The 25,567-nt window shown below is 37.6% G+C and overlaps 1 protein-coding gene across 2 annotated transcripts in view; it reads right to left on the bottom strand.

Moving 5' to 3' along the window:
- Window positions 1-2,912: 2,912 nt before the first annotated feature.
- CDH6 (cadherin 6) overlaps window positions 2,913-25,567 on the bottom strand; it is a 136,526-nt gene continuing 113,871 nt past the window's right edge. For both annotated transcript variants that reach the window (XM_008053896.2, XM_021710389.1), the window contains 7 exons: window positions 24,644-24,831; window positions 22,100-22,353; window positions 15,901-16,037; window positions 12,659-12,780; window positions 11,477-11,594; window positions 11,094-11,345; window positions 2,913-5,125 (listed from right to left, as the gene is read on the bottom strand). In XM_008053896.2, coding sequence (XP_008052087.1) covers window positions 4,635-5,125; window positions 11,094-11,345; window positions 11,477-11,594; window positions 12,659-12,780; window positions 15,901-16,037; window positions 22,100-22,353; window positions 24,644-24,831 — 1,562 coding nt within the window. In that variant the 3' untranslated portion in view covers window positions 2,913-4,634. The remainder of the gene's footprint in view (window positions 5,126-11,093; window positions 11,346-11,476; window positions 11,595-12,658; window positions 12,781-15,900; window positions 16,038-22,099; window positions 22,354-24,643; window positions 24,832-25,567) is intronic.

Below are 25,567 nucleotides of genomic sequence, written 5' to 3'. Positions count from 1 at the left end.
CTGTGTCCATGCCTCATTTGTCAAATTAACCCCATTTGAGGAGAAATTTGAGTTTGTGGTTCATGGTTTTTAAAAAATGGAATTAAGCAACTTGTAAAAGCTCTCTTGAAATTAATCTAATAACCCAGTGGCTCTTTGGCTAAGTGCCTCAGTCCGGTCTGAAATACAGTGGGTAAGAGCCTTTGTTTCCATTTGACCTGCTTTCAACACTTTCATCTGCTGGTTCTATTGGGCTAATGTTTCCCCCCAAATAAAAAATGAAAATGCACCATAAATAAGGTATTACGAAATGGAGAGTAGATTAAAGATTGTCTCAGCAATGCTTAAATTAAATTGACAATGCAGAGACCATAAACTTCTAGCTTTAAATATGAGCTATTTCTTTATTAACTTTTAACAAGTGTGTGAGTCAATGTATTTTCCTTCTAAGAGGGTATTGCTCCCCACATTAAATATGGTCAGGGTCTGATTTTTTAGTAGAGAATTATCCCTTTAGAAAATTATTCCATAAAGATGCCATAGGGAGATTAAAAAGGCTGCAACCATAATTGTCACTGCACATTTAAGGAACCATACTGTAATGCTGTATTCTCTGGAAAAGAAAGCTGCCTGTCAGAGCTTAGGAAACTTTCCATCTTCCTGAAGATTCGCATACCAAGTGTCAATCTTTCCACTCTTATAATCTGATAAAGAAGGTTGTGGTGTTGATTTAAACAGCAGACTGCTTGGCTTTTGAGTCCCCTGCTACAATGTCACAATTCAAAAAAGATTTCATCCGGATAAAACATCAAAATCAAAATTACACTAAAATGATCCTTTTCAGAGGATACTTTTCAAAATAGTAGGGATCATGACTTTTTAGAGTGTTCTTCCAGAGTAATTACATCACTTCAAAACTAGTGATTAGGATAAAAGAATGTATTTCATAGTCTGTTCCTGGGGAAAACAAATTTAGCTGATAAGGATGAGTACTTGATTTAAAAATTTAGCTTGCACCCAGGAATCAACTCTGATTTCTTCTTTCAACAGTACACTTTTTATGGTGCTCAAGTATACAGAATCTAGAAAAATGCCTGATTCATAGTTTATATACTATTATTCCTAGTGAAATATCCATATCTAGGCAAAGCATTTGATGTGAGATGTTCAGCAAATCAGGATATTGAAAATTTATGTATTTAAAATTGAAAGTGATGGAAACATTCTAAAGTTAATTTGGATCCATAAAATTTGGATGCTTCTAATAGGTAGATTCAATTTTTAAGAACTTTTTGCACAGCTTTTTGAAAGCTGAAAATGAAAACGAAGACACAAAATTTTATACTGAGTTAAAATTGAATTGCCAGGTTTTGTTCCACCTGAAAATGAGTAATTTTGCAGCTGAACCTTCCTTTATGCATCCAAACTGTAAAAGCAGGGAAGTTCTGAAAGACACATATATTTACTGTGCCCAGATTCCCTCTCTTGATGTTCTGTGCCACTATCTTTGTTTCTCTACCATTTGATTATTTGGGCACAAATGTTTTTCAGGCCTTTCAGCAGAAAGTGGCAATGAAGTGAAGGTGATTTAAACAATGGCTTAATGTTTTAAAATTCAACTTATTCTAGGGACTATCTTAATAGTTTAAAAAAGCGATTCCCTTTGAATGGGGGGGGGGGAATCATCAGAAAGGCCTCAGCGTCCTTGAAACAACCCACAAAAGCAATCTGCTTATGTTTAATGAATTTTAGTTTCTCAGTGATTGAAGCAAATATCAAACTTTTATTTCTTCCCACTCTTTTTCTATCCTTCTCATCACCAATATCTGAAATCAGGACACAGACAATGTGAAAATAGAGCTGAAAACTATTTTTTTCCTCTAGTAATCTATCATGTTGACTTGGACCCAGCACTTAAAAAAATTCTGTACATGGAATGGTGTTTGACTTGGTATTTTGGTGGAAAGGAAGTGAGACTGAACAGGGGAATAATGGAACTGTGGCTCTTATTGTTTTCATGATGTCAAAGTGTCTTAATTACAGGAAAATATCACTCCAACTTTATATTTATAGCACCATAGTACTAAACATTCAGCTCCAGTCTCCAATTAAACAATTTCCTATAAATTTACTTTGTCATCAGCTTTTGTGGTAAAAGATTAAAGTTATTCAACAATTAGTAATAGTAACCTGTTCTTGGCACACCATATCATCTTCAGGGTGGGATAAAAGACCCTGCCAGTGACATCTCAAATATTTCACTAGAGAAATATTTACTTTCAGGTATTAGGAGAAAGTAAATCTGACCCTTAAACATTGGAAATTGCTAGTGTCAACCCTCAACTCTTGATGATATCTTTCTTTTTACAGGACTATCTTTCTTGATTCCATTTGTTATATGTCATGAAACACAAGAATAGAGAGCTCTTCAATTTTTACAGTAAAGGGTGTGATTAGGGTGCTGCTCTATTACTATAAATGACTAGTTCTTGTTAATTAATTTTACTAAGCTATCTTTTCTCAACACTTATCTGTGACTATGATACATATCAATTCATTAGAATGAGGACCTCTCATAGCCTTCTGTTAGCATTCCTGTGTGTGTGTGTGTGTGTGTGTGTGTGTGTGAAGAACTAGAAAAAGAAAATCCTGAAAGCAGGAAATAGCTCAAGCTAAATATCAGTTAGTATTAGTATACAGGGCAGTCCATTATAAAATAAGAAACCATTCAGGAAACACAAGGAATAATATGGTTGTAAAAATTTTTCACTCTAATATGGCAACCCAAAATACTATGTTTCTATTGTTTCAAAGGTTCCATCTTTACTTCTTGGGTAATATGCCTATTTCAAACTTAAGTAAACAACAGTATGTTTCCAAACAAAAAATATGTGCTGATATGACATTATCCCCAAATGGAAATGACACTAAGATTATCTGTAGGAAATTAACATTAATCGAAAATAAATCCCTAAGACTAATACGTGAAGTCAGTATATTCTTAAGTATATATATTATATATATATACACAGAACCTGTCTTTTAGTGTTTCAAAACAAGTATGTTTTCATTACAGTACTTTGGAAATTCTGATGACTGCATAATGTAAGATTCTAATGATAAGGGTCATTAGAACAGTCGTATGAAATAAATGATTTGAACCTGCCAGAAGGATTAGTTCGGTTCAGTTGGATCCTCTGTATAATAACCGACTATGAGGCTAATTGCATAATTAGAGAAATAATAGATTGGATAGATTTTGCATTACTTTTCTGTCATAGTTTGAGACCATTACTTTATCATTAGTTCAAAGACAAAGATGGCAGGGTGGTCATGAAAGCAAAGTAAAAGCAATGAGAAAATACTAATGCTTTGGAAAGCCAACTATCATTTTAATTACAATCTTAAACACCTTTGTTGAAGGGAAATTTTCCCTTTGTAAGCGTCTTCCAAACATGGAATATGTAAGTTGTCATCATGATCTCCATGTTGTTTGTGAATATTTATCACATTATATAAACACATAGAAGCTTCCAGATGTGAAGGGCAGGGTATTCAGTTCAAGTATGGCTGGCTGTCACCTTTCCATTGACTACTGAGAGTGGGATTTAAATTTTATTTAATCTTACTTTACTAATTCAACTTAAGTGTGTAAGAAGTATCTGAAGGATATAAATTATTGTATTTTACACTACTGCTTTCATATAGGATAATAATGTTGACAACAACTACAGATAAGGAGCTAAAATTTGTCTCAGAAGAATTATTTCAAGAACTTTTAAACAATTAGACTTATTTGTCACGAGCCTACTGATGACTGGAAGACTTTCAAGTGGTCCGTGATACATTTGGTGGCCAAAACTTTTAACGTATGCTAAAAATAGTTCCTCTGTTAACATTATTAGTTATTTTCCCTTTTCTTTGATTTGATACAAAGGCAAACGTTTGCATTGCTAGTCTAGGAAGTAACAAATTATGAGTTCGTGGCAAGGAATAAAGTCTCATTAAGTTTGTTGCTGACATTACTATTTAACTTGCTACTATTCGTTAAAAGTAATACGAATTTTAAAACACTGATGGGTTTGATGTTTTGAATAGTAGTCGGTGCCAGAGAAAGTTCTTGAAGAAAAAACAGGATTGGCAAATGTCATTTTAAATTCTCTATGTCGGAAATACACACCCTTATATATATATGTAGTTTATCTCCTTGTGAGCTGATACACCCTCAATTCTTTCGCTAAGATTACATTTTTATCTTTAAAGCACAATCCCTTATCCCATTAGCATGTGAAACGTACAGTTAGAGCAGGCAGCTGACCAGGGTCCATGGAGTGTAGTTAACCACCAGGCCAGTGGCAATGAGCATGAGGCCCTAAGAGAACAAGTGAAAACACTGCTCTCTGTCCTCTCCTCTGGCACGTGCCTGTTGGGCTGACTTGATTAACTGGATGCACTAAAAAATAAAAATTTGCCTCTTGGAAGCTCATAAAATTGTACTAGAAAAAAGTCTTTAACATTGGATCCACACGGACGGCAGCCATTGGTCTGTGGAACGGATACAGCAGAGGACCCTTCACGGAGCAGTGGATAAATATAAAGAAATAGCCACTTCACATATCTCAGTGTCATATTGGAAAATGAAAAAAGGCAACAGATTAGGAGTCTTTGTCACTGTCCACTCCTCCGTACATATCCGCTAGCTTTTTGAACCGAGGTCCCCAGTCACTAAGGTAATCATAGTCTTGATCTCCATCCGTGGTCACCGACTCCAGCGAGCTCAGGGAATCTGCCACCGAGCCGGTGCCTTCGTAGGCGTAGGTGGCCAGTGAGTCGTACGGCGGGGCAGTGGGGTCCGTGTCATTTTCCTTTAACCTTTGGTTAATGAAATCTCTGACATCGGTGTTGTCACGAGCTGTTGGAGTCCGTCGGGGGAGGAAAAGGGCTTCGGGCACAATGTCCCTTCGTAATTTGTTGTCCTCTATGGCTTCGGGATTCCTCAGGGTGCCAATATCAAAGGCCTGGGTGTCCTCCTCTCCACCACCTTCGTCGTTGTAACTGACAATGTTATCTCTGATGTCCTCTTTGGAAATGATCAAAGGCTCTTTTTTTCGCTGCCGCCTCAGAGCGGCAAACAGCACCACTGTCACTGGAAGCAGAAAACAAAACGGAAGAGGAAGGGAAAGTTAATTTGCCGCCCAATTAACGTCAGGAAGAAACACTGTGCTCGAACGTGAAGTTTTAAAAGTTTTCTAGAAAATGCAGACTCAACTTTTATTTCTTTAAGGATGCACTTGCCTCCATCCGTGATCAAACCAGGGCCCCCCAAACGGAGTAAATACTTGAAAGAAGGTTATAATTTAAGTAGAGGATGAAACACCATCACATTTTGTCAGGAGCTCCTGTTTTTTTCACTTTGAAAGGGCAAGCTAGTTTCAAGGCAAGGAAAAATAATAAAAGAAAACCAACTCAACCACAGTGTAAGTAACTGTATTAAGGGTGCAAATTATGCTGAACACCTAAAATGCTCTGAAACTGGTTATAAGGGCAAGACTGGCACCTTTGGGAATGTGTTGAAGGGTTTGCATAACTCCACATCTAAAATAACTTTTGCACGAGGCTGTCTTCTTTTTTTTTCCTGATAAAAGTGTAAAAATCAGTTTAAAGCCCAAAGTAGAGATGTGAATGTCTGCATATCTTTCCTACATACAAAGAAATATGACAGAATACCTGGAGAGACCCAGATAGAATTCAGAAAGTCATTATGGATTTCAAGATTGGCCAATTTAAAGGAGGCCAGGTAAAATCCCATTTGCCATATTATTTCTGTTTGAGCTAAATGAAATAAACACATTTAAGTGAGATTTTTTATTTTTATTTTTCAAAGGTTCATGTTCTATAAGTGTGTTACCCAGAATGTTCATTCTTTTTATTTCTCCTCTTAACTCAATTTAGAGGTAAAGCAAGAGTTGTGTTTAAATAGTTCCTGATTTTTCTTCACACCTGACTGGGTGGAACACAGCTGGCTACCTATTGAGAGACACATCTCTCAACTAATGGTCATATGAGTGAAAAAATAAAAACACAGCAATAGTTTAGAAAGAAAATAGCCTTTCGAGGTAGAAAATGCATTGTTAAATTGGGTTTGTCCAGCGGAGTTTATTACGGAATTCTCAGTAATGTCTCTTTATTATTTCATCTATAGCAAGGCCCAATTTTTATGAGCCAAGAAAATTGAATTATTACAATAAAATGGCAGAATAATGGCTTTTTAGTGGATATATATAGCTACTTATCTAGTAGTAGACATATGTATACCTATGTGTTATATTATTAAAATTGCAAACATTAATATTAATAATAGTTGGCTACCTTTTGGGAGCTTTCTATGTGCCAAGTGCTTATCATACTGAATCTCATTTAATTGTCATCAAAATAGACACCATCATTAAAAAAACATTTTACATAAAAGGAAATTAAGGCTTAGAGATGTTACATGTATATGTAATTCAAATCCAGGTTGGTCAGACTAAGAAACTTGCACTCTTAAATACCATACTATGAAGCACGTTTGGATTATAGACTATTTCCAAAAGAAATGCAATTTTTTTGCCATTTTTTTTTTGAGTTGGGGTCTTACTCTGTCACCCAGGTGGAGTGCAGTGGCGTGAATACAGTTCACCACAACCTTGAACTATTAGACTCAAGCCGATTCTCTGGCCTCAGTCTCTTGAGTAGCTGGGGCCACAGGTATGTGCCACCATGTCCAGCTGATTTATTTTTTGTAGAGAGAAGAGCTCTCTAAATTGTCTATGCTAGTCTCAAAATCCTGGGCTTAAGCAATCCTCCAGCCTCAGCTTCCCAAAGTGCTGGGATTATAAGGCAGAGCCACTGTGCCCTTGCCTTGTGGCCAAATTTTGCCATTTTCAAGTGTGTGGCTATATACAGTGTACACACTCCCTATTGCTGCCAGATGCCTTGATTGTCACATCCATTCAAGGTATTTATTCATTTGATAAATATTTGTGTAGAGTCTACTGTGTACTAGGAATGGTTCTAGGAAGTGGGTAGGTGGGTGGGTGGGGTGGTTGGATGGGTACAGAAAACAAACAATGTGTATGGTAAATAAGGAAATTACTAAAAGGTGATAGAGCAATATAAACAAGAAAGAGCAGAACAGAACAAGGAGGATGGGGAGTGCTTCCACATGTTTGAGGAGCCGTATGAACATATAGCACACATGTTTTGTGGATGCTTTTTCTGTGAGAACTTCCAACATTTGAGCAAAGGCATGAACAGTCATTCAAGGAGCTGTCTGGCAAAGAAAAAAAGAGTTAGAGGGAAGGCCCTAGGGTGGGAGTATATGTCCAGAGTGTTTGAGGAACAACTAAGAGATGGGTGTCTGGACTGGAGGGAGCAGGGAGAGGAGAGGAGTAGGTAAGGGCCAGGTCTATGAGGCCTTGGAGGCTTCTTTACACCCTTCCCTTTGCACTTTCTTCCAGAGGTTGGGACTGGGGGAGGGAGAGGAGAACCACAGGGCTGAGGGCTTAGGGAAGCCCATGATCTGCCTTTTTTTTTTTTTGGCATTGGAGTCTCACTCTATTACCCAGGCTGGAGGGCAGTGGTAGCCTCCTGGGCTCAGGAGATCCTTCCACTTCAGCTTCCTGAGCAGTTGGGACTATAGGCACATGCCACCATGCCTGCCTAATTATTTTATATTATTTTATTTTTTGTAGAGATGAGGTCTAGCTATGTTGCCTAGGCTTGTCTTGAACTCCTGACCTCAAGTGATCCTCCCACCTCAGCCTCCCAAAGTGCTAGGATTACAGATTTGAGCTACCATGCTCAGGCCATGGTCTGCCTTTCATGTGGGTTTCTAGCATGAAGACTGACATGGATTTGTAAAACAGAGGGCCTTTGGGATTAGAGAACAGAATCAAGCCAACGGTCTTTCCAAGAATTAAGTTTAAGAATTAAGAATTAAGTTCAGATGTACACAGATTCATTCAGTCACTTAAGGCAAGATAGCAGGCATTTATCACCTCCTGACTCTTCCCCATCTTAAGGTGTCTGTATGTTTTATTTTAGTTCTATGCACATCTGAAAGTATAACTGTCTAGAGGAGAGAGGGCATATTCAAAATTCAAAGGCATTTATTCAAGGCCCAATTCTACTATGGCTAAACCTACATATATCTTTTCTTATTAGTCCAATCACATCTGAAACAGAATTTCTTGAGAGTATAATTGTCTAGAAAGAAATCTCTCAAAGTTAATTTTATAAGCAGAAAAATGTGATTTCTAAGCATATGGGGCAAAACATTGTAAGGAAGTGAGACACCAATGAGGTGCCCTTACCGGGAACCGAGTCTCCCCTTTTCCCTACCTTTTTGGAGCCAGAGGACAGTTGTAAGATTGGGGGGGGTAGGTACTGGGGCAGAAGGTGAGACAATTGGGCAAATGTGTGCTCAAATCACAGCATAAAACTAGAAGATCAACAGACATAGGTTAGATGAAATGATTTGACCTTTCTAAGCCTGTTTTCTCTTATTATTATTCTTAACTAATTAAAAACATTTTTTTGTGAAAGAGGTGCACCATTTCTAGAGGTCCTGCAATACCAAGTTGATTCATGGAGTGGATGGAGCAATCTCCTATTTCATCTCTCTGCTCCAAAAATCCATTTACTATATTGTCCTTGGATAGAGGATGTATCAGATATTAAACTGATAAGAACAGATACTATACTTGATTTTAGCCAAAAGGCCAAGGAGCGATTAAGCTTGTGTTCTCATCTGTAAAAGAGAATAACACAGTGCACAGGGTTGTTGTCAGGTATGAGTTAACAGATGTTAAAGTGTTACAAACTTTAAAGCAAAATGAGATGTAGTAGTTGTTCAAGTTTTTTTTTTTTTGAATCAGGGTCTCACTCTGTCACCCAGGTTGGAGTGCAGTGGCACGTTCATGGCTCACTGCAGCCTCGACCTCCAGGGCTCAGGTAATTCTTCTGTTTCAGCCTTTGAAGTTTCTGGGACTACAGGCATACACCACCATACCCAGCTGATTTTTTGTAGAGATGAGGTCTTGCTATGTTGCCCAGGTTGGTCTTGGACTCCTAGGCTCAAGCAATCCTCCTGCCTTGATCTCCCAAAGTGCTGTGTTGGGACTATAGTAGTGAGCCACCGTACCCAGCTTTAGTTATGTTTATTGTTGTTTTATTTTTGTAAAATACCTGATGCCATATATATATATATGATCCGCTTTCTTGACTCCAGATTTCTTCCTATATCTGTGACTTTCCTTATCTTACAAACTCTCAGATGTGTCGCCATTTTCTTCAATTGGCTCATTTTATGTTGGGGCTCTCTTTACCCTGAAGATGGTCCTGCATTCCATAAACTCACAAAGAAAGCAGATTGCAGTGTGGAATCATCTAGCCCTGGGGAGCCCTGGGTTTGGAACTTGGTTCTACCACGACTTGGCCACATGCCATCACATCTTGGTGCCTCAGAATTTTTATTTCAGATGCATACACTAGAATGTTCTGAAGATTAAGTAAGAAAAACACTTATATGGCATCTAGCCTATGGTGTGTACCTAAGTAAAGGGTAAGTCCCATTTTTCTCCTTTTTTATTATGTACAGAATTCCAAAGACACAAAATGAGAGATGTGGGAGCCACCAAGGACAATTAGAAGTAATGTAGAAACAGCAAGTTCACTGGAGGAAGGGAACGAAAAGGAGAGATACAGTAAGTTGATTAGAAGGAAGAAAATGGGGGAGAAAAAATGAGTAGAGGATGAGAGAAAGGAAGAACCACCTCCATCAGATGAAAGTTGACTCTCCTTCCGTAGACCACCAAAACGGTCCATGGAATACTACGTGGTTACAGCCTTGCCAGCCTGGGGATCCTAAAAATAACATTTTTTAAATCTAAAAGAACATTCATATCTTTCTCTTCCAAAACAATTTTTACAGACTCACATCATTAGAAACACTGATTTGTCTTTGCACACTGTCAGTTTTTATTTATGCTCATAGCTTAAAATAGTTTCCCCAAATCTTAGTTGACAAAGAGAATCACAGTTCCGTAGTTGAGTTTCAAGGCTTCTGTTATAATTAGCAAGGTTGATTCGGAATGTGAAGCTCTGGAGCAGGGATCCCTAGGCAGTCTGTTCTTGGAGAAAAGCAAGTTCTCTTTGACTCTTCTCAAAGTCATTCTGTCTCCATTTAAAAAAAAGAGTTCTTCCCCCTATGTCATGCAGGTTAGCTCTTTTTTTTCTTTCCACTGTACTTTACAAATCTTGTTTTTATTTTTGTAAGGGCTTCATTCACTAACATTTGATTTCTTAGTTCACAGTCAAGGGCCTGTTGAGTGATTTGAGCTCAACTTGTAGGCTTAGCTAATTGGTTGGGGGTAAACATTTCATTTGAATCATTTATATCTGGATTTTCATTTTTATTACATCCATTTCTTTTGGGTCCCAGATTTATTTACCTAATCACAGAAAATTACTTATTATTAAAATCTGAGAAATAGTAGACATTATGTATGTGGCAGTCAGAGGACAACACTAGGAAGGTAGTCATTTAACCAATTAAAAGTAGTTTGCTTGGTTAAAAAAAGTCATATCTTTCATTTTTCCTGGATGAGAGACAAAGTCATCACACTCCTCTTTTCATTTTCCCATAGGTTTTTCAAATTTACCTTGTAGGAAGTGTATTCAGCATATACTCCATGCTGAATACGTTCACTCTTGAAAATTTCACAATGTTTGCAAACACTAAACAACAAATGGAATGAAAGGACATATTTATACTGCTCTGAAATCCCCCTGAGATTCATTATCAGTCTGAGAGACAAGAAGTTCTTTTGGTGGAATGATTTCTGGGCAAGGAAAGACATGGGCAAGTTTCATTTCACATCTGTTCATTCTCCAAAGCCATTTTCAAGCAAAAACGAGTTCACGGTCGAACAACACAGATTCTCAGCATGTAACTCTACTCACCTAGATCAGGCTGTATGCCTTACTGGGGGAGGCGGATAAATCTAGAGTGTCACAGTAACAGTGTGAGCCCCTCACCATGGGGAGATAGGAGGCAGGGAGAACCAGTTTACCTAGTAGGATCACGATGCACAGAAGGATGGCAACCAGAGCCCCCGTGCTCAGTCCCGTAGGGTGGATGAGCGCCTCGGCATGGCAGGACTGCATGTTCCCATGGTGGTCACATGCACAGACCCGGACAGTCACTGTCCCAGTGCTGCTTTGAACTGGGTAGTCGTTGTCTGAAATGACCACAGGCAGGAGATAGGTGCTCATCTCGTGTCTACTATAGCCATTTTTCCGAGTTAAGATTCCTGCGGTGTTGTCTGGAACCAGAAAGCAAAGTGGTGAGTGTATGTAGACACTACATCATGCCTTTGGATCAATTGTGATGGGAACAGATAGATCTAGATACAGATGCAGATACACATAGAGAAGATAACTTAAGCTCATTTACCTTTATTGTCTTGAATGGTGAAGTTTGAGCCACTGGCTGCTTCAGGAGCCAAAGAGAATGAGAATTGGTGTCCACTGTAAGGGTCATCCTTGTCAACAGCACGTAGGGTCTGAATCAACTAAGACAAAAACCATAAAGCTGCCATAAAGTTTTGATAACTCAAAAGTGTTTCTTACAGTTTTGCAATAAATTGCTTGACTAAATGATTTTTAATTTTAATTAAAAAATGATAGTCTTTAAAAACTTTACAAAGAATCTGCTTTATTCAAAGAGCTGATGGGTTGGATAGCCATAGAGCAAAGCATACTTCTTTATTGGGGGTGCTGTCCTTTGCATTGTAGAATGTTTAGCAGCAACCCTGACCTCTCCCCACTAGAAACCAGTAGCACTCTCCTATTTGTGACAATCAAAATGTCACCACATATTGCAAATATCCCTGGGGAAGAAAATTGCCCCAGTTGAGAAATATTGCCCCAGAGGGGTGTAAAGTTATAAAATATCACCATGGTCTATAACAACATCGCAACTTAACAAAAATGGAAAAGTTCTTTGAATAGTCTGTTTAGAAATGCAAGTTGATAGCTTATGTATATACATAAGCTATCAACTTGCAAAAAACTAAAAAGAAAATGAGTATATAAAACACAGTAACTTCAGCTTTCTACTTGCGCTTGTACCTTAACAGTGTACTTGTATTTTGACACACTGTAATGTAATTTTTATATTACTGGCAGCAAAGACCTATTTCATGTTGGGACAAAAGCGTAAAACAGTAAAATATTCATGAATTTGTATTACTTGTACAGATGGTCAATGTAAATAAGTGAAGCTATGAATTATAGGCAATTGTAAAATATGTTCTAGTTATTACTTTCAATTACATATGGTAATTAAACTATCTGTTCACCGATAAAGTTTTTTCCAATAAAGCTGTGACTAATCTATTTTAATGAAAACTTAAGACTGATCTGGAATCAGCATCAGTCTTTGATGAACTTCCAGTTCTTAAAAACTGTTAGTTCTCTTATGCGAGTCCTGGTTCCTATTTAGAGTATTAATTTCCTTAGTACTCACTTCATGGATAATTCACAACTAGCCCTCAGCTCTGTGAATCATCTGAATGATTAGAAGATCTAAATGAATCTGACTTTGAATTTGAATGTACTTTTTAATGAAACTCACCTGATCTGCCTTTGCTTTTTCACAGACAAAGGTTTCGTAGAACTCAGCAAATTCTGGGGCGTTGTCATTGACATCCAGAACTTTAATATATAGAGGTACTCGGCTACTTTGCTTTGGATTATCTGTCACATACCAAAAAGAAAGAAATTGGCATTTACATGTCGATCGCCAATCCCCTTTAGACCCCATTGACTCACTCTTTCATTCTTATTCACGCACAGATTCCCCAAAGCTGCTGTGAGCACCACAGGGCATTAAGCACTATGTGGTCACAACAAGTAGAATTAGATTGTTTGGTACATCTGGAGTTGAATACACCTGATGGAGATATCTAGTCAATCAGGCTACTTGTGTGGATGCAGCACAACTGCGTAATACTCCCTAAGGTAACACAAAATAAAGTAAGTCCATTTAGAGATAGATTGTCAAGAAAGCCTTGGGAGCAGGCGGATGGAAAGCATATGGTTAAAACAAGGAAGAGGGAAAAATGAATAAACCACTAGGAGACCAAAGGATTGTTGTTGGTCATAGTTTCTGAGTTTGAGTGCTGAATAAGAGCTAGATATCATGTAAAGCACTTTATTATATTATCTCATTTAATTCTTACAAACTTCTGAGGTAGATACAGTTATTGCCCCATTTAATAGATGAGGAAACTGAGGCACACAGAAGTTAAGTAATTGATCCATATTTACAGAGGTAGTAAGGAACAGAGTCCAGATTCAAACTTGGGTCTGTCTGACTCCAAAGCCCAGGCTGTTTATCCTAGCGTGACAAAACAATCAATATTTGAAGACCTGAGATAAATGAAGTATTTTGGTTGTCGTCTATGACAATCTCTGGGGGTGGTGTGGAAAACAGATTTCTGGTATAAGAATCAGGAGTTGGAATGTCTCGCCTCAGCTCTTTTCATTCACTTCTCTCATGTCTATTTGTTCACTTTATACATATTTATGACCATATAATACTTAATATGTACTGGCCTCTATTTGGGGTGCTGGGACACAGAAAATATAACAAAGCTTCTTGGAGCTTTATTCTAATGGAGGTAGACAAAACTGTAAACCCTTAAACTGTGCTTCATATGGTAAATTAAGCAGGGATAAGGAAATGAGAGAAGCAGAGGTGCTACTTTGTTTGTTTTTTGTTAGATATAGGGTCTCCCTTTGTCACCCAGGCTGGAGTGTAGTGGTGAGATCACAATTTACTGAAACCTCAAACTCCTGGGTCCCAGAGATCCTCCCACCTCAGCCCCCTAAGCAGGCACATGCCACCACACCTGGCTAATTTTTAATTTTTTGTAAAGACGAAGGCGGGGGGGGGGGGTCTCATTTTGTTGCCAAGTCGGGTCTTGAACTCCTGGCCTCAAGTGATCCTCCCACAGGACTGAGGTTACAAGCGTGAGCTACTGCTCCCAGCCCGAATGGGCAACTTTGAATGAAATGACCAGGGATGGCTTCTCCGATGAGACACCATTTGCCCAGAGACATGAATGAAGAGAAGGATTAAGCCATGTGAATATTTCTGGCTCTCTAGGTAGAGGACTTAGTAAGTACAGAGACCTTGAGATGAGAGGGGCCTGGTTTTACGTAAATTCTCGGTTTCTGTTACATTGAAGGTCATTAAGAAGTTTGGACAATAACATTCTTTAAGGTCTCTTGTGCTAAAATTTCACACTATACCCAGGTGTGGTGGCTCAAGCCTGTATTCTTAGCACTTTGGGAGGCCCAGGTGAGAGGATTTGAGACCAGCCTGGGCAACTTGGTGAGTCCTCGGCTCTACAATAAATCAAAAAATAAGCCGGGTGTGATAGTGCACGCCTATAGTTCCAGCTACTTGAAAGGGTGAGGCAGAAGGATATCCCGAGCCCAGCAGGTTGAGGCTATAGTGGCCGTGAGTATGCCACTGCACTCTTGCCTGGGAGACAGAGTGAGACTCTGACTCAAAAAAAAAAAAAAAAAAAAAAAATTCACAGTATTCTTCCACATTTAGAGCTGCTGAATATGAATTTTTAAAAGATCTTTAGTCACTAATACTTTCAAGTGTGTCATAGAAACAATAAAACTTAAAAACAAATTTTAGACACAAAGCTTAAAATACTTACAAAGTGACTCCTTCAGTAAAAAAAGGGATTTCATGATGTTATTTAAAAATGGTCCTTTTCAGTGGGAAATAATTTTGTAATTTTAAAGTTTTAAGGATGCTGTCACTGGTATCTACATCAGTCTTTTAACATAAATTAACATAAACCTTAACATAAATCTTGACATACATTTTTAAAGACCAAATTCCTAACAAATTTATAATGGGGTGCCCTTATCACTATCAAAATGCAATGCTTCATTTTGCCCGTGTTGGTTATTTATGATTTGACCCAATATCATTTAGCCATTTCAAATCTCATGAGTTATGCTGACAAAGAATACAACTGCAATAAACCATTCGATATGCAGTATGTCACACTAGATATCCAACTGTGCTAAAAATGTTTAAAACTTTTAACATGAAACCCCAAAACTAAAAAAAGAGTTATAATTTAGAAGCCTATTCTTAAGCATTAAAATACTATTTTAAAGATTATTTCCCTTTATGTATTTGTGTTTACAATGCACAATAATTTTCACTGTGTATAATTGTTTTATTTGAAGCATTCATTTGGCACTATTTTTCTTTGCCTTAGATTTCATGGGGACTGCTATAAAACTCATTCTCAACATTTTATTGATTACTTGGTGGTTTGTATTGCTCACTTTGATGTACCATGGAAAAGTGATCATTTGTATCTTTTAATTCTATAAAGATTTTTAAATAGAAATTCTATGGTAAGCTGGAGAATTGATATCTAAAATATTTCAAAAACAATGCCTACATTCGAGAATATACATGACCCTTCTCGTCTTCTGTCCCCACACAGTGTCTAACCAACAGTCTATTTTTCTCAGCTCTTTCTGTAATGTTCTAATTTATAAACTTTTTTGGAATTAAATCCAACAGGTACCAAGTCAATCTCAGTTGAAAGATAAATTCTCATTTTTTTGTTTCCAAACTGCAGAACTTCTACAACTGTCTCTCTGTGAAGGAACCAACGTGTGTCTAGAAGAAACATTGCCTGCAAATTATTCCAGCACTCTGTCCCTCAGCGTGTATCAAGTGAGGTCATCCATACATGGTGACAACTTTCAGCTGTGCTCCACCAGCCACTCCATCAACTGGGAACAACAGAGGTATGAGGTCGAACTTACTGATCTCTGTTGCTATCACCGTAATGTTGTGCCATAGCAGTGTTTCTCGGTCAAGAAGTTTCGATGTAAAAATTGAACCGTTTCCAGAATCAATGTTGAAGATTCTGTCCATATCTGTGTGTCGATCGACAGAGTACCTGAAAAGGCAGGGTGAAATTTAGAAAGGCTTTCTCTATATTTGCTATTCTCACATCATAAAACATTATAAAACATCTGGGACACATCATGTCCCAGAATATACATGACAGGAATGTTTTCTATCTATAGTGCACTATCTACAACTTGACATGAGGCAAAATATTTTGAGAAATGAGTTCTTTACAGTTGAGATCTTGGTGGTAAACTCACTAGACAAGTTGCATAATTTTAAGGAGCATCACTAAAATTTTTTTTTAAAATATGTAATTTGTATCAAGTTTATATAGTGATTAACTCAAGTTTTTAAAACATCAGAACTTTAGTGTGTATGTGTGTGCAGGTGTGCTTATGTAGACTATCGACTACTTTTTTATTATTCATTTTATTTTAAAAAGTATACAGTTGAAAGAAGCAAAAACTTGCTACTGTGGCTAGGGCTAGTGAGGCAGGAGAGGGAGATAGGAGATAAAATCGGGGAGAGATGCAGAGTCCAGATTGCAGAAGGATGAGGTGGCCACAGTAAGGCCTTGGGATTCCAAATGCACATCAGTCTATTGAAGGGCTCAAAGAAGGAAAGCATCACAATCTAAATCATGGTTAACAAAGATCTCTGGTTGAATTGAGGAGAATGGCTGCATGGTGGTGTCACAAGCAGAATGAAAAGGAGTGAAAAACAGGATCTGGAGAAGATTCTAAATTCCATTTTTGAAATGTTGTTAAGGTGAGGTGTTTGAGAAGAGTCCAGGAAGAGATATCTAGCCTGAAGCTCCAGATACAGACCTGGACTGACATTCCAGATTTCCTATTCAGCTGTCTAGAAAGAGAATGTCCAATGAGGGAGGAAAAATGCTAAAGACAGAATCACTTAAAGAACCAATGGGAGACCAGAGATACACAGTGCCTGGAATAGAGGAGGAACTTGATCCCTACATATTTATGAAGAAGAGTTTGTATAAATTCACAGAAAAGGAAGAGTGGCATTTTGGAAACCAAAGAAAGACAGAATCTTTAATCCTAAAATGTGTAAAAGACTAGTAGAATTTGAGGCATGCTATCTTATTGATACATTTATTACTAGTTTTTAGAAAAGCTATGTAAGGGGACAAAGTATGTGTATATGCTTATGAGCAGGGTGGGTGAGGCATTAAAGAGGGGAATTAAAGAACAAATTCTGAAGAAAATTGATATATTAAGATCATTAGGGGAAAAAATGCCCATTTCAGCTGAATTTTTAGAACTTATAGAAGGGTATGAGGTTTAAAAATGTTGCCTCAGTAGAAACACAAGTAAATAAATGACCTAACTAGTCAGATACATGTGGAATTATGAGTGCTCTAAGAAAAATAAACCCTTGTTACTAATTTGCAATAGTATACCATGTCAAGATTCTACATCAATACATTATTTTGGTTTAGAATACAATAGTGAATTATAATAAACAATATATTTTATCATCATAAAACTTACTTGTTATTTTAGCAAGTGTCTAAATGAAATAGATATCCAATTATTGGAGGTCATTTAAATCTGATTTTAAAGAGAATTAATGAAGTTCACAATGGGTATGTATATCAAGTTGGGTTGGATTTTCAGTTTTAATGTATATAAACAAATGCTTTTATTATCAAAAGGGCTGGAACAGATTGAACAGTTATTGTTTTTACCACTTATGTCATGAATCAACATTTATTAAGAATTTAGGCAACAGCATTGAACTTACTTGACCACCTTTATTTTTAATTTGAAAAATATTTATAGCGCATAACTACAAAAAAGGGAATCTTAACATTTATAGACTTTGTAATAAACTTAATAATTATCTACAAACATTTTTTTCCTCATGAAAAATATCAAGCTTAAGATGTGCTGCTTCTGTAAGATGTTATAATTATATACAGCAATAATCTTGTTTTGTTCTTTGTCTCTTTGCCTCTTGATATAGTTTTAAGTTTTATAAGTTATCATCTTTTCCCATCCAGTCTTGAATTAAAGGGTAAGAGGTGGAAATTTTTAGTTGACGGCAGCTTTCGATTTTTAAGAGGAAGTAACTATTTAGGAAATACCAAAATTGTATCATTTTTTTCCTTTTCTTGGGAGATTTTAAAAGTAATATAAAACCTAAAATGCCTACATTGTTTAGGAAAGATGCTTGCACACAAAGTCTTACTTTGGTATTTTTCTTTCCAAAGTAATTTCAATTTATATCAAGAATATTTACCGTCCAGTCACATTAATTGCAATCATCACTGATAAGAAGCAAGGTAATCAATCCCATCATGATTATAGCAGATCATTCTGCTAGAAAGCTCTTTTTTATTTCCCTAGGACTTCATTGTATTCTTTGATTAAATAATTTGTCTTCTAATCGACCCTTTAGTCGGGAAGATTTGTGGGTCAGCAAAAAAGATGTGTTGCATGTAAATTTTTCATAATGTGCATTTATAGTGATATAAGATTCTGTCATGTAAATTAAAGAAAATTTGTGATGAAGTTATCAGAAGAAAGTTATTTTATGTAATTAAAGAATTAAAGATTTGTGCTTGCATAATGATACATCAGTGTTCGGGGGAAGAATTTTCTAGTGTTAATTTTGCACCTAACATATTGTCTAGCACCTAGTTGTTCAATATTTATGTCTTGAAAAATCAAAAACTATGTATGGATGTACTTTTCTAGTATAAGAATGAATTTTATCCTATAAAATGATGCTGGAATTGCATTTATATACCAATATATCTATATGTATTTCTAGCCTTAAATCTATATCTATGTATCAAATCCATATGTACCAAGGAAAGGCTGGCAGTAAAAATCTTCAAAATTAGCTGACAGCCAACACCGTCTGACAATCTAACTACTTTCTTTCATAAAACAGAGAATAATGCAGTGGGTAAAATGGTATTTGGTATGAAAAGTAATATAGATGTATAAATATAGCCTACATTCCCAGAAGATGTTATCTTTTTAAATTAAAAACATGTTGATCTATCAAAGAAGTAACCAAAGCTCATATTTGTAAACTTCTAGTATTAACACTTTCAAATTGAATTTGATGCTGACTTACAAAGCTTTTTCCCTTTTTTTTTTTGAGTTAGAGTCTCACTCTGTCGCCCAGACTGGAGTACAGTGGCCGCTCCTGGCCACCGCAGCCTCGATCTGCTGGGCTCTGGTGATCCTTCCGCCTCGGCCTTCCGAGTAGCAGGTATTACAGGAATGCGCTACCACGCCCGGCTGATTTTTTGATTTATTGTAGAGGTGAGGTCTCGCCAAGTTGTCCAGATGGGTCTCGAACCTACAGGCTCAGACAATTCACTCACCTCAGCCTCCCAAGGCGTGGGATTACAGGCTGAGCCACCGAGCCTGGCTGCTTTTTCCCTTATGCAGTTTAAACAAACTCCAAGTGAGAGAATTGTTGTGAGAGTACTTCCACTATTTGTGTTATATAAATGAAAGCCAGAATTCATTTTCTTTCTTAATAATATTAAATAGATGTAGAGAAACACTTGATTCATGGAGCTCAGAGCTCTCATATGGCTACTCTGAGTTGACCATAGCCCAATTCAAGGTGTCTTATAGACTTCCAGTAGAATAATGAAACAAGTGTTTATTTGCCCTGTGATTTAAAATTATTCCCTGAAAGTAAGCCAGGCATTCAGATGTGGGGCTTGCCATAAGGTTCCATTTGAACAAACCAAACTTGACCACCAAAAAGCTAGAAAATCACTACATTGGAGCCTCAGATTATTTTAATTGTGCTAATATTCTTCCTGCAGTAACTGGTGTAATCCTTTTTAAAATGGAGTTTTAGATTAGGTTACTCTTTTACTCATAGCTTTTCAGCGGCTTCTCACTTCAATCAGAATAAAATTCAGTCTTTACCATAAATGACAAAGCCCTTGGGACCCACCCCACTCACCACCTCCTATTAAACCTTCCTCTTGCTTCCTATCTGATCTCTCCTCCCTCTCTTACTTTCTTTTGTGCCTAGGCCTCCTTGCTACTCTTTCAACATGCTAAGAAAGCTCTGCTATTAGACTTCACCCTTGCTTTTTCCTCTTTTTGGAATGATCTTCCCCCAGGTATCAGCATGGTTCACCCCTTAATTTCCTTCAAATCTTTACTCCAGTGATTTCTTACCAATAAGGCCAGGCCTGACCACGTTATCTAAAATAGTACCCAGTGGCCAGGCGTGGTGGCTCAAGCCTGTAATCCCAGTACTTTGGGAGGCCGAGGCGAGAGGATTGCCTGAGCTCAGGTGTTCTAGACCAGCCTGAGCAGCATGGTGAGACCTCGTCTCTACAATAAATCAAAAAGTTAGCTGGGCGTGGTGGCACTTGCTTGTGGTGCCAGCTACTTGGAAGGCTGAGGCAGAAGGATCGCCTGAGCCCAGCAGGTCGAGGCTGCAGTGGCCGTGAGCATGCCATTGCACTCCAGCCTGGGTGACAGAGTGAGACTTCAACTTAAAAAAAAAAAAATAACCCAACTACTCTTTATTTCCCTACTCTGCTTTATTTTTTCCTGCTTAAAATTTATTTTCACCTGAAAAATTACATATTTATTGTTTGTTTATGTGTGCTCCAATTATAGATGGTAAGTTCTGTGAGAACAGGACTGTATTCCCTAGTACCTAGAATGTATCTGGCACTTGACTGGTGCCCTGATTAGACTCTATTTGTGAACTCCTGGCAAGAGTTTCTTTAGCTTTTCAATCTGCTTACTTTATTTATGGGGAATAATTTACACAATGATGTTCTGGTTTAGGACTTTTCTCTTTTAGTCAACTAAGCTACTGGCTGAAACCTGGAGGCTGGTTGACGCCAGTGTTTTTCTGGGAAGATTCTAAAATACCGAAGCACCGGTGGTCCCAAAGAGCAATGAGACTTTTTTGCAACATGATTTACAATAAAGGGTGGGGAAAGTACAGGGAAGACAGAGCTTGCTTACGTAACACACATTAGGATTCTGCTCTATTAATTTCCCCAGGATTTCATGGACATATATTATGAACAGTTCTTTTTATCTACATCCACAAAAGGAAAAATTATGCATCCAAATGGAGCATAATTCTGTCTCTAAATGTTACATGATAGGTTTTTTCATACTTGAAATATAGGCTCTCAAGCCCAATGCCTGGTTTGTTAAAAATCATGATACCAGCTGGGCTCGGTGGCTCAGCCTGTAATCCCGTGCCTTTGGGAGGCTGAGGTGAGTGGATTGCCTGAGCCTGCGGGTTCGAGACCCACCCGGGCAGCGAGACCTCATCTCTACAATAAATTAAAAAATCAGCCGGGCGTGGTAGCGCATGCCTGTAATTCCGGCCACTTGGAAGGCTGAGGCGGAAGGATCGCCAGAGCCCAGCAGGTTGAGGCTGTGGTGGCCGGGAGCAGCCACTGCACTCCAATCTGGGTGACAGAGTGAGACTCCAACTCAAAAAAAAAAAAAAAAAAAGAAAAAAATCATGATACCTTCTTTACACCACTCTTTGACAAACCTTAAACATAAGAAATAGTTAAACCTTAAAAAAAAAAATTCCAGGTCATTCAGCTGTATCACCTTATACTATTTCTTTGTAAGCAGGAAACTCTTTCTAGCTCCTTCTGGTTTTCGTTCTTTCCAATTTTGCATGTTTTAGGTTTCTATGTTCAGCCCCCTGTATCTGTAGATTCCGCAACCTTGAATTCAACCAATCGCAAATAAAAAATACTCGAAAAATAGAAAAGGCAAACAATAAAAAGTAACAACTTCTTTTTTTATTCACTTAAAGTAAAGGGGAGGATGTGCTTAAGTTTTATGCAAATATTATGCCATTTTATAGGGACTTCAGCATCCTCAAATTTGGGTATGGGGGATGGTCCTGGACCAATCCCCCAAGGATACAGAGAGACTACTATATCGCTGCTGAAATTATATTTGAGCAATGTGAATAAAAGGTGCTGTTTAGAGTAGTTTTTCAGAAAACATAACTGTCTAAATTGGGAAAAAAGGGATTCGTCTTTCCTAATGAGCAGGCAGATATTTGACTGAAGCTTATGAAAGAGACATGTCACGGAAGTGTGCTTACTTCACAGGATTCCTGGCAGCGTCTGGATCTTGGGCTGTGACTGAGCCTATCGTGGTGTTTATCTGAGCGTCTTCTCTTATTTGTAGAACGTAGGCCAGTTTGCTAAAGACAGGAGGCTCATCTACATCCTCTACCACAATTCTAACTGTGGCGGAGTCTTTGAACGGCCCCAGGTAGAGAAACCGTGGCTCGACGTGAGGGTTGGAGGCTTCCACTTTGAGGGTATACACTTTCTTCTTTTCAAAGTCCAAGAGCTTGGGGGAGAAAGGGACATATTTAAATAGTCAAGACAGAGAAAGCCAAGACATGAAATCTTTTTGGTATAAATCACTGACGAAGGAACATGATTGTATTGTTTCGGGAAATCACTACACATTAGTGTAATATTGGGCAAAGGCAGAACAGATAAGGTGTAACTATTTTTTTTCTCACATCGAGACCATTAGGCAAGAAACTACTATAAAGTCTGTGAAGGAGTACAGATGTCACGAAAGTGTGAACTGAAACCATGCCTGTTCTTGACTTAAAAGTGGGTGCTGAGGTACAAGACATCATCCTGGGCAGGAAGGGAACCTGGAAGCAGAGTCTGGTACAGCCCACCCTCTCCTCACTTTAAAAAGATTCTTATATCTGACTACAGGGGCCCACCAGGGGCAAGATGGCAAATATGCATAACGTTATTCTATGTCAGATGTTCTTACTTTTGGCTTTAATTGCCCTTGATGAGTGCTTAAAACTGGCTAATGCCTGGGTTCCACAAATATCTGGGGTAGAGATGGCAATCTATACTATGAAACATCTCCACTAGTGGTTCTATGGTACAGCCAGAATTGAGAACAATCCGTTGCAATGTGATTCCTTCTTCCTCGTTCAAATAAAATATATTGAACTTTTTTTTCTTTTTTGCATGAGGTAATAAAATACTCTAAACGATATCCTGATAAGGACTTTGGGCTAATTATTTGCCAAAGAAAGTCATGATCATTGTTGTCAAAGGTCTTTAGGAAAAGTATCTCTGCTTTTGGACACCTAGTGAACCCAAAGGCTTATTGCTGACTTTTAGTTTTAGATAATAATATGACAAGTCTCACTAGAAACACAATTAATCAAGACGTTAGTGAATGTGATTTAGTTGGCTAGGCAAAATTTCAGTTAGAATCTGATAAGGCACCAAGAAAATTAAAAAGGTTAATGCACACTAATGGGCTTCTAATTATATTATAGCATAAAACATTGGTCTGAGTGTCACTTAAACATGTTTTATTGTGTTTTCAGCTATTAAGACATGCAACCCAAAGCTTACCAGGAAAAATATTCTTGTTATTTACATCTACTCACACTTATATTTACTGGCAAAGATAATAGCATGGTGAAGGAAAGAGAAAATAATACACCATGCATGATAAAAGTGAAATCATAGAAAATTAAACAATATTACTATTGTTTTTAGTCCTGAAGCACACAATTTATTGGTTTTTAATTTTTGCCACACTTTTGTATACTGTTCTGTGGTGCTCAGTAGGGGTGACCTAATGAATAAATATATTGAGGAAAAATAGGAAATCAGAACATAAAAGATTGGTTGTTGTTGTGTTTCGGAAAGTAGCTAAAGAGGCTGCAGGAAATTTGTGTTGCTTAACTGAAATGCTGCGTGGTCTTTGTATATTTTCTCTCTCTAACACAAGTCATCTGGATCCTGGTTGCAGTGCTTTTTCCTTCAAAGTATGCATCACAATTTGTAGTTGCACGTTTGTTTGTTTACTTGCTTTCTTGTCTCTTTCCCTTCTAGACTGAAAGTTCCATGAGTGTCAGAATCCTCTGTTGTATGTGTCATGTACTTCTAGCACCTAAAACAGTGTCTGGCACTCTTTGTTTATTGTTCATTTATAGTATATATCTTGTGTATTTTTATGGGTGTCATTTGTTTGCAGTACTTATTTACTTAGGAAGTTCTTAATACAAGTTTATTGAAAGTATAGAATTAAGGGCCATACTTTCAATAAATTGAAAAGTGGCACACGCCTGTAATCTTAGCACTTTGGGAGGCTGAAGTGGGAGGATTGCTTAAGGCCAGGAGTTCAAGCCCAGTTGGTCGACATAGCAAGACCCCATACAAAAAAAAAATTAGCTGGGCATGGTGGTGTGTACCTCTAGTCCCAGCTTTGTAGGAGGCTAAAATGGGAGGATCACAAAGAGTCCAGGAGTTCGAGACTGCAGTGAGCTATGATTGTGCCACTGCATTCCAACCTGGGTGACAGAGTGAGACTCTATCTCCAAAAAATATGGAATTAATAAATGAATATTATTTTAGATCCCTAAAAGCCAGCCTAAGAGAATGCAGTGTAATTATAATTGGTATTTTTAAAAAATACCAATTTTGTATTTAAAAATACCAATTATAATTGGTATTTTAAATTTTTTATTTATGATAAAGAAAGTACAAATCTAAAGGAATGGTTATGTGAGATGTAATTGCCCTTGGTAACTTGAGAACAGAGAAAAGTAAATGTGTCTACTTGTATAGTATTTCAGAAGCCACATTACCTTTCTGACGGTAATAATCCCTTCCTGGGTTTCCTGGTCAGTGACGACATCAAACATATCCAGCCCCTCTCCATCTGTGATGCTGTACTCAATTTCAGCATTTTCTCCCACATCAGCATCGCTGGCTTTGATCCTGCCAATTGGTGTACCCGGTGGAGATGATTCAGGGGTTTTAAACTGGTATGTACCTATTAACCACCAGAGATACAAGTCAAACACAGAGTCAGCATACTCTATCATCATAAACACCAAACCCATTTTCTAACAGCTCTTTAAGACATTACCACCAATGTAGGCAGATTTGTGCTTTCTTCAAAATAATTAATGATACCCTGTTCTCCTTATGTCTTTACTTTCATGGTTGTTAAGAATATTTCTTCCATGCCATGACCTGTCTCCTTGCAGATGGAGAACACTTTTCTTGTCCTGTAAACAGGCTTCAAAGTTTGTGGTGTGATTGCGAGAATGACCGAACTGCCAGAAGAGGCACAGAAGGTTTCAAGCTCCCTGTTAACTTAATCTCACAGAAAGAATTGAATAGAATGTGATCTGAACGGTGAGTTTAAGCCAATTACTAGGTACTTTTTTAAAAAGAGTTCTTTCTACCATTGCTAATAATAGCTGAAGGTGGAAATAAATTACAGCAATTTAGAGACTGTATTCAAGTAGACATTCTTTCACCCTTACACGGACTCCCAGAGCTGGATCTAGCTGTAGAGTAAGGGAAATAGGTAGAAACAATGAGTGATAAAACTCTTCATTTTTTTTTATTTTGGCTACCTCTTCTTTTACATTTTATTACAGTATTTTTTCTATGCACAGTTTCCTCCCATACTTATATTTGTATTACTAATTCAAAACCTAATTTTTGTGGATAGACACTTTATGTCCTCATGCTGCAAAATTAGCTTAAGGAGACTATAT

This window comes from Carlito syrichta, unplaced genomic scaffold (genome assembly GCF_000164805.1).
Source record: "Carlito syrichta isolate Samal-C Ts95f unplaced genomic scaffold, Tarsius_syrichta-2.0.1 Scaffold288841, whole genome shotgun sequence".
NCBI classification, from domain to species: Eukaryota; Metazoa; Chordata; class Mammalia; order Primates; family Tarsiidae; genus Carlito; species Carlito syrichta.
This window is presented reverse-complemented; position numbering and strand designations above follow the sequence as displayed.